Consider the following 10,044-nt stretch of genomic DNA (forward strand, 5'->3'; position numbering starts at 1 on the left):
TACAGAATGTCTAAACCATCCCAGACAGATGACTATCCAGCCTCTATTGGAAAACTTGCATTGCAGGAGCTTCTATGACCTCTCACGGCATCTGTTCCATTGCCCTACCGTTCTTCCAGTTAGGAAGTTTTTTCCAGAGATATCATCTAAATCTGCTAGCCTGCAGTTTGAACACACTGACTCTTGTCCCATTGTCCCGCCAGCTGTGGTAAGAAAGAATAACTTTTCTCCATCTTTTTTATGGCACCCTACTCCAACTCACCACTCCCCTGTTTATGTATCCGAGGATTGCATCACCCTTTCTGGCCACAAGATCACATTGGGAGCTCACAATGAGTTGGTTTTCCATGGAGACCCCTAAATCCTTTTGCAGGTTCATAATATAGTGCCCTAGTCTATGGGTCGTGCCTGCCTTCCCTGTTCTGAAGGTCACTTTGCATTTGACAGCACTAAAACCTTTTGTTTGCATGGGCCCAGCTCACAAAATGCTCCAGATCAATTGGTGCGCCTGCCCCGGCCTCCTCATGGTAACTACGCTGCCAATCCTTGGGTAGTCTGCAAATTTTATCTGCAGTAATTTTCTATTTGCTTCCAGATCGTTGATGTAAATATCAAACACCACTACAAAAAACTCCATTGACTGACAATAGCCCAATGACAACGGCTTTCTGACCTCCATCAGTTAGCTAGTTTTTAGTCCATTTAACGTGAGCTTTACTGATATTCTATACGGTTCATTTTTTATCTGACTGTTTTCCTCAGTAAATCAAATGTCTCAGAGAGATTGAACGTGCACTCTCATTAAAGGACAAAATTGGGTTTATTTGACTAGAACAGTTTTCCATAAACTGTTTTGTTGACTGGCATTAATTATATTCTTAGACTTTTGTTTGAACTAATCCCCTACCAGTTTGTGGATGATACCAAGCTGGGAGGGGTTGCAAGTGCTTTGGAGGATAGGATGAAGATTCAAAATGATCTGGACAAACTGGAGAAAGGGTCTGAAATTAATAGAATGAAAATCAAAAAGGACTAATGCAAAGTACTCTACTTAGGAAGGAAGAATCAGTTGCACACATGCAAAATGGGAAATGACTGCCTAGGAAGGAGGACTGCAGAAAGGGATCTAGGGGTCATAGCGGACAACAAGCTAAGTATGAGTTAACAGTGTAATGCTGTTGCAAAAAAAATCAAACATCATTCTGGGATGTATTAGCAGGAGTGTTGTAAGCAAGACACGAGAAGTAATTTTTCCGCTCGATTCCGTGCTGATTAGGCCTCAGCTAGAGTATTGTGTCCAATTTTGTGCGCCACATTTCAGGAAAAGTGTGGACAAATTGGAGAAAGTCCAGAGAAGAGTAACAAAAATGATTAAAGGTCTAGAAAACATGACTTATAAAGGAAGATTGAAAGAACTGGGTTTGTTTAGTCTGGAAAAGATAAGACTGAGAGGGGACATGATAACAGTTTTCAAGTACATAAACTTTTGTTACAAGGAGGAAGGAGAAAAATTGTTTTTCTTAAGCTCTGATGATAGGACAAGAAGCAATGGGCTTAAATTGCAGCAAGGGAGATTTAGGTTGGACATTAGGAAAAAACTCCTTAGCTGTCAGTGTGATTAAGCACTGAAATTAATTGCCTAGGGAGGTTGTGGAATCTCCATCATTAGATATTTTTAATAGCAGGCTAGAACAACACCAGACAGAGATGGATCGGTCAGTTTGTAATTCTGGTGTTCATAACTCTAAGGTTCTCCTGTAGATGCTGTTTAACATCCTTCTTGCCTGCTAATGGACTGGAAAGTGTTTCATCACCTCAGGTGATATGAGTTCATTATACAGTTTCTTTCCAAATGCAGAACAAAACTATTTCTTGAACCATTTCTTCCTTTTCTGCAACATTAACAACTTTCCTTTCTCCCACTAGTAATTGGCATAAATCTTCTCTAGGATTTCTTTTGTTCTTAAAATACTTAATGGTCTCCTTTTGGGGATCCGTAGCTTTGCCAAGCATGGGTTTTTCCCTGATATCTTTAACGTCTCATCAGTTTTTATAACTTCTGATTTGTATTGCTTGCTATCTATTTTTCCTTTTCCCCATTTGTTATATACTGCTTCTCCCGCCCAACCTCCCAATTGCTGCCTTCACTTTGCCACTGACGTGGCTTTTTATCCAAACTTGCCCACTTTCTTGACTCTGGAATTGTGACTTTTTAGCTATCTAGTAAATTATCCTCAAAGAAATCCTAAGTTTCATTCCCATTTTTCTGTCCACATTTTTCCTCTAAGTCAGATTTGCTGATAATTTGTCTCAGCTCTGGGGATTAGACCTTTTGAAGCATTAAGTATCCAAAGATATTACTGCTTGGGAACTGTTCTCGGTACATTTGAATGAATGAATTGAATGAATAACTTCCATTCTTTCTTTGTCTCTTCCCAAAACTAAACAGTCCAAAACTTTTGAGCCTGTCCACATATGCCAGCCTACCCCATTCTCACAGTCTGTCCCAGAAAGCCTGTTTCTATTGGCTACATCCTTTAATAGAGACTGGGTGACCAAAACTGAATTCATGTCCAGAGCAAGTTATTCTCCATTCCATTACTGAGGCATCTGAACATTGTCTTTGTTTTGGCCATGTCATAAATATAAAGATAAGGGTAAACCCCTTTAATATCCCTCCTGGCCAGAGGAAAAATCCTCTCACCTGTAAAGGGTTAAGAAGCTAAAGGTAACCTCGTTGGCACCTGACCAAAATGACCAATGAGGAGACAAGATACTTTCAAAAGCTGGGAGGAGGGAGAAAAACAAAAGGTCTGTGTCTGTCTGTAGGCTGCTTTTGCCGGGGACAGAATAAGAATGGAGTCTTAGAACGTTTAGTAAGTAATCTAGCTAGGTATGTGTTAGATTATGATTTCTTTAAATGGCTGAGAAAATAGCTGTGCTGAATAGAATGAATATTCCTGTCTGTGTGTCTTTTTTGTAACTTAAGGTTTTGCCTAGAGGGATTCTCTGTGTTTTGAATCTAATTACCCTGTAAGGTATAGACCATCCTGATTTTACAGAGGTGATTCCTTTTTACTTCTATTAAAAGTCTTCTTGTAAGAAAACTGAATGTTTTTTCATTGATCTAAGACCCAAGGGTTTGGGTCTGTGGTCACCTACGCAAATTGGTGAGGATTTTTTACCAAACCTTCCCCAGAAAGTGGGGTGCAAGAGTTGGGAGGATTTTTGGGGGAAAGACATTTCCAAACTGACTCTTTCCTAGTAATACCGGTTAGACTTTTGGTGGTGGCAGCGAAAGTCCAAGGGAAAAAGGTAAAATAGTTTGTACCTTGGGGAAGTTTTAACCTAAGCTGGTAAAAGTAAGCTTAGGAGGTTTTCATGCAGGTCCCCACATCTGTACCCTAGAGTTCAGAGTGGGGGAGGAACCTTGACAGGCCACTCCTGCAAATGAGCCAGGGTTTCCATGGAGCTGCTATCAATGACACACAGGTCTTCTCCTTGAGGTCTGTTCGAGTTGGGATGTCTGTCTCAACATGTCTTGACAAAGGTTTGGTTGTTTTCCACTCTCAGATTTTCAGTTTCTGGGTGAATGGGGAAGTCCCTACAGCATGGACTCTCTTGCCTGGGTTTCATTGCATTAAGGAACAATGAGAGATAACCAGTATCCACACTCTTGTTTCCTGATGGTGCCTGTCATAAATATGAAGGGAAGGGTAAACCCCTTTAAAATTCCCCCTGGACAGAGGAAAAACCCTTTCACCTGTAAAGGGTTAAGAAGCTAGGATAACCTCGCTGGCATCTGACCAAAATGACCAATGAGGAGACAAGATACTTTCAAAAGCTGGGGATAGGGTAAAAAAAAGGGTCTGTCTGTGTGATGCTTTTCCCGGGGACAGAACAGGAATGGAGTCTCAGAACTTTTAGTAAGTAATCTAGCTAGGTATGTGTTAGATTACGATTTCTTTAAATGGTGGAGAAATTAAGCTGTGCTGAATAGAATGGATATTCCTGCCCATGTGTCTTTTTTGTAAATTAAGGTTTTGCCTAGAGGGATTCTCTGTTTTGAATCTAATTACCCTGTAAGGTATTTACCATCCTGATTTTACAGAAGTGATTCTTTTTTTGTTACTTCTTTTTTACTGTTCATATTAACATTGTCTCTCCTTCCAGGCATTTGTACTGCACTAGACCCTGGGCACATACAGGAAGTCAGGGGGATATACGGTACATGCAGGAGACACCGTTCTGCCTCAGAGTTGGACACCTTCTCCCCTACTCCATGTCAGATTCCAACACAACCGACTTCACCAACCCCTCCACCTTCATCCTGATGGGCATTCCTGGCCTGGAGGCTGCTCATGTCTGGATCTCCATCCCCTTCTGCACCATATATGTATTAGCTGTCTTGGGGAACTTCACCATACTGTTAGTAGTGAAGACGGAGCCAAGCCTCCATGGGCCCATGTACTATTTCCTCTGTATGCTGGCTGTCACCGACCTGGTCCTGTCCACATCCATCCTGCCCAAAATACTGAGCATCTTCTGGTTTAATTCCAGAGAGATAGATTTCCATGTCTGCCTCATCCAGATGTACGTAATTCACTGCTTCTCAGCGATGGAGTCTGGGATCTTCGTGGCCATGGCTTTTGATCGCTACGTGGCCATCTGTGATCCCCTGAGACATTCCACCATCCTGACAAATACTGTGGTGGCCAAGATCGGCTTGGCCGTGGTGTTGCGTGGAAGCATTCTCTCACTGCCCTGTCCAATCCTGGCGAGGCAGTGGCCATATTGCAGAACGAACATCATCCCCCACTCGTACTGTGAGCACATAGCTGTGGTGAAGCTGGCCTGCACCGACACCAGCGTCAGTAGTTACTACAGCCTCTCTTTTGCATTCTTGATGACTGGTCTGGATGTGTCTTTTATTGCCATGTCCTATATCAAGATCCTTAGGGCCATCTTCAGCCTCCCCACAAAGGACGCCCAGCTTAAGACTTTTGGGACCTGCAGCTCTCACCTCTGTGCCATCTTAACCTTTTACATCCCAGATCTCTTCTCCTCCCTCACACATCGCTTTGGCCGCAATGTGCCTCGGCATTTCTTCATTCTCAGTGCCAACGTGTACCTCGTGGTGCCCCCATTGCTACATCCCCTCATCTACGGTGTGAGGACCAAAGAGATCCGTGACAAGCTGCTCCAGCTCTTCACTCATAAAGGAGTGTAAATGTTTCTCCTGGTGCTCTGGTGCTCAGAACAAGCCCCGTGCAGAGCTGACTGGTGACTTGGTTCTAGGCCATTGTCAAGGTTCCTCCCCTACTCTGAACTCTAGGGTACAGATGTGGGGACCTGCATGAAAACCTCCGAAGCTTACTTTTGACAGCATAGGTTAAAACTTCCCCAAGGTACAAATTAACTTCACCCTTTGCCCTTGGAATTTCCACTGCCACAACCAAACTTTAACTGGGTTTACTGGGAAATGTAGTTTGGACACATCTTTCCCCCCAAAATCCTCCCAACCCTTGCACCCCACTTTCTGGGGAAGGTTTGGTAAAAATCCTCACCAATTTGCATAGGTGACCAGACCCAAACCCTTGGATCTTAGATCAATGAAAAAGCATTCAGTTTTCTTACAAGAAGACTTTTAATAGAAGTAAAGGAATCACCTCTGTAAAATCAGGATGGTCTATACCTTACAGGGTAATTAGATTCAAAACACAGAGAATCCCTCTAGGCAAAACCTGAAGTTACAAAAAAGACACACAGACAGGAATATTCATTCTATTCAGCACAGCTATTTTCTCAGCCATTTAAAGAAATCATAATCTAACACATACCTAGCTAGATTACTTACTAAAAGTTCTAAGACTCCATTCTTATTCTGTCCCCGGCAAAAGCAGCCTACAGACAGACACAGACCTTTTGTTTTTCTCCCTCCTCCCAGCTTTTGAAAGTATCCTGTCTCCTCATTGGTCATTTTGGTCAGGTGCCAGCGAGGTTACCTTTAGCTTCTTAACCCTTTACAGGTGAGAGGATTTTTCCTCTGGCCAGGAGGGATTTTAAAGGGGTTTACCCTTCCCTTTATATTTATGACATGCCCCCCCAAATCTCAGCTAGGGTGAAACGCTGGCTGGGATTTCTTCCTGGAGGTCTAGGAAAAACAGAGTTAATAAGACACATGCACCTCTAAATATACTACCAAGTACATAAAGACTAAGAATATTTTCCACATATCAAGGATGATTTTAACCAGTTGATTCTAGGAAACTTTCATAGGAGAGTGCATCAGCCACTTTGTTAGATGCTCCTGGGATGTGTTGGATGTCGAAATCAAAATCTTGGAGAGCTAAACTCCACCAAATAAGTTTTTTGTTATTTCCCATGGCGGTATGAAGCCACTGTAGCGCAGCATGGTTGGTTTGCAGGTGGAAACACCGTCCCCAAACATATGGGCGTAGCCTTTCCAGGGCGTAGACAATGGTGTAACATTCTTTCTCACTGACTGACCAGTTGCTATCCATCTCAGACAGTTTTTTGCTGAGAAACACGACAGGGTGGAATTCTTGATCCAGTCCTTTCTGCATTAAAACTGCTCCCACACTGTGCTCGGATGCATCTGTGGTTACTAGGAACGGTTTGTCAAATTCTGGGGCCCTTAGTACAGGGTCAGACATGAGTGTCACTTTAAGGTGGTTAAAGGCCTTCTGACACTTTTCAGTCCACTGAACAGCATTTGGCTGTTTCTTTTTGGTTAGGTCTGTCAGTGGGGCAGCGATTTGGCTGTAGTGCGGTACAAATCGTCTGTAATAACCGGCCAAGCCTAAGAAGGATTGAACCTGTTTCTTTGACTTTGGGACAGGCCACTTTTGGATAGCATCCACTTTGGCCTGTAGGGGGCTGATAGTTCCTTGACCCACCTGGTGACCAAGGTGAGTCACTCTGTTTAGGCCTATTTGACACTTCTTAGCCTTAACAGTTAGTCCTGCCTCCCTTATGTGCGCAAGGACTTTTTGTAGATGTTCCAGGTGTTCTGCCCAGGAATCCGAAAATATGGCCACATCGTTAAGGTAGGCTACTGCATATTCTCCTAATCCTGCTTGGAGACCATCTACAAGTCTTTGGAAGGTGGCGGCTGCATTTCGCAGTCCGAAAGGGAGTACATTAAATTCATACAGCCCGAGATGTGTGGTGAAGGCTGACCTTTCCTTGGCGGATTCATCTAGCGGTACTTGCCAGTACGCCTTGGTTAAGTCCAAGGTAGAGATGAACTGGGTCCATCCCAGTGTCTCTAATAGTTCATCTGTGTGTGGCATTGGATAGTTGTCTGGGCGAGTTACAGCATTTAGCTTATGGTAGTCCACACAAAAACTTATCTCCCCATCTGGTTTGGGAACTAGAATCACTGGAGATGCCCATGCACTTTCAGAGGGGCAGATTACACCCATCTGTAACATATCCTGGATCTCCCGTTCTATAGCAGTTTTAGCTTGAGGAGACACCCGGTAAGGTTGGACCCTAATTGGGTGAGCATTACCTGTGTCAATGGAGTGTTATGCCCGTTCAGTCAGTCCTGGGGAGGCTGAGAATATTGGCACGTAGCTAGTGCACAGATCCTTGATCTGCTTCGCTGCATACGTCCAAGGGTCATGGAGAGGTTCACCTCTTCCACACCACCAGCACATTTCCCTTCATAGTAGACACCTTCGGGCCACTCATTGTTGTCTCCTCCCTGGGCTGTAAACTGACAACCCTTTAATTATCTGGAATAAAAGGGCTTTAGAGAATTAATATGCTACACTTTAGGCTTTCAGTTGGAAGTGGGGAATGCTATGAGATAATTAACAGCTCCCAGGCGTTCCTGGATCGTGAATGGCCCTTCCCACAATGCTTCCATTTTATGGGCCTGGAGCACTTTTAAGACCATGACCTGGTCCCCTACTTCGAAGGAACGCTCTCTGGCATGTTTATCATACCAGGCTTTTTGTTCTTTTTGAGCATCCTGTACGTTTTCTTTTGCAAGGGATAGAGAGGTTCGAAGGGTGTTTTGTAGGTTGGTTACAAATTCCAGAATGTTAGTTCCTGGAGAAGGTGTAAATCCCTCCCTTTGCTGCTTCACCAACTGTAATGGTCCCTTAACCTCACGGCCATATACAAGTTCAAATGGGGAAAACCCTAAACTGGGATGTGGTACAGCTCTGTAGGAAAAGAGCAACTGCTGCAACACTAGGTTCCAGTCAACGGAGTGCTCATTTACGAATTTGCGTATCATGGACCCCAAAGTTCCATTAAATTTCTCCACTATGCTATTTGTTTGATGGTGGTAAGGAGTGGCAACCAAGTGATTTACCCCATGAGCTTCCCAGAGGTTTTCCATAGTTCCTGCCAGGAAATTAGTCCCCGCATCTGTGAGGATGTCGGAGGGCCAACCTATCCTGGCAAAAATGTCTGCTAGTGCCTGGCACACACTTTTAGCCTTGGTGTTGCTTAGAGCTACTGCTTCCAGCCATTGGGTGGCAAAATCCATGAAAGTCAATATGTACTGCTTTCCTCTGGGTGTCTTTTTTGGAAAAGGACCCAGAATATCCACAGCTACTCGCTGAAATGGAACTTCAGTGATGGGGAGTGTCTGGAGAGGGGCTTTGACCTGGTCTTGGGGTTTTCCCACTCTTTGGCATATTTCACAAGACTGGAAATAGGTAGAAACATCCTTGCCCATTCCCTCCCAGTGGAATGACACCCCCAAATGGTCTTTGGTCCTGTCACCCCAGCATGGCCACTAGGGTGATCATGGGCTAAGTTCAAGAGCTTGGCCCGGTATTTAGTTGGAACTACCAACTGTCTCTGAGGATGCCAGTCTTCCTGGTGTCCACCAGAAAGAGTTTCCTTGTATAAAGGTCCTCTTTCTACAACAAACCTGGATCGATTAGAAGAGCTGAGAGGCGGTGGGTTGCTCTGTGCCGCCGTGCAAGCTCTCTGGAAGCTTTCATCTGCTTTCTCTTCAGTCTGGAACTGTTCCCTTGATGCTGGAGACATCAGTTCCTCATGGGATTGTGGATCTATGCTTGTTCCCTCTGGAAGCGATGTAGTGGATGGGGCTGTTTCCGTTGACTGTGAACCGCTCTCCGCTGGGACACTATGTTGGGGTTCAGGCTCTGGCGGAGCCACTCGTGTAGGGTTATGGGCTGCTGCCTGTTCAGTGGTGCCCTCTGGTGTTGAGGTTGCAAGTACTGGATTCAGTGCTGGCAATGGGTCTGGTGCTGGTTGTTCGGCTGGTTCCGGTTCTGGGACTGGTTCCGTCTGGGTCTCTGGGACTGGATCCACTACTGCTGTTGCAGACATTGGCCTGGGGTCCAGATCCATCACTTCTGACCAGGTCCTGACAGAAGTTTCCGGGACAGAGCTAGGCCTCATGGCTTGTTTTGCCTGGCTGCGGGTGACCATTCCCACCCTCTTGGCCTGCTTCACATGATTGGCCAAGTCTTCCCCCAACAGCATGGGGATGGGATAAATATCATAGACTGCAAAAGTCCATGTTCCTGACCAGCCCTGGTACTGGACAGGCAACTTGGCTGTAGGCAAATTGAAAGAGTTGGACTTGAAGGGTTGAATCGTCACTTGGATCTCTGGATTGATTAAATTGGGGTCCACTAAGGAAGCATGGATAGATGACACTTGTGCTCCGGTGTCCCTCCACGCAGTAACCTTCTTCCCACCCACACTCACAGTTTCCCTCCGCTCCAAGCATATCTGGGAGGTATCGGGGCCTGCGGACCTCTGGTGTGAGTCCGGTGCAGTGAACTGTAATCTGTTGGGGTTCTTGGGGCAGTTGGTCTTTACATGCCCCAGCTTTAAGACATTTAAGACATTGTAGAGCTGACGGGTCACTGGGGCGAGGCGGGTTGCTGGAGAACGGGGTGGTGGGACGATAAGGGGTCTGGAGGGTTCTTTGGGATGTAGGTGGGGCTTTGGGAGGCCCCCAGTAATAGGGTGTGGTCTGGGGTTGTCCCTTCTGGTCTCCACTCCAACTGCGACCAGTTTTCT

The 10,044-nt window shown here is 45.1% G+C and overlaps 1 protein-coding gene across 1 annotated transcript; it reads left to right on the forward strand.

The window, feature by feature from the left end:
- Positions 1 to 4,231: 4,231 nt before the first annotated feature.
- Positions 4,232 to 5,230, forward strand: LOC311514559 (olfactory receptor 52M1-like; the record flags this gene model as incomplete). The annotated part of the gene is made up of 1 exon (XM_084617128.1): positions 4,232 to 5,230. The coding sequence occupies one exon, from the start codon at positions 4,232 to 4,234 to the stop codon at positions 5,228 to 5,230; it is 999 nt and encodes a 332-aa protein (XP_084473254.1).
- Between the last annotated feature and the right edge of the window lie 4,814 nt (positions 5,231 to 10,044).

The sequence above is a fragment of the Lepidochelys olivacea genome, assembly GCF_965140295.1.
Source record: "Lepidochelys olivacea isolate rLepOli2 genome assembly, chromosome: 1".
Lineage (NCBI taxonomy): Eukaryota > Metazoa > Chordata > Testudines > Cheloniidae > Lepidochelys > Lepidochelys olivacea.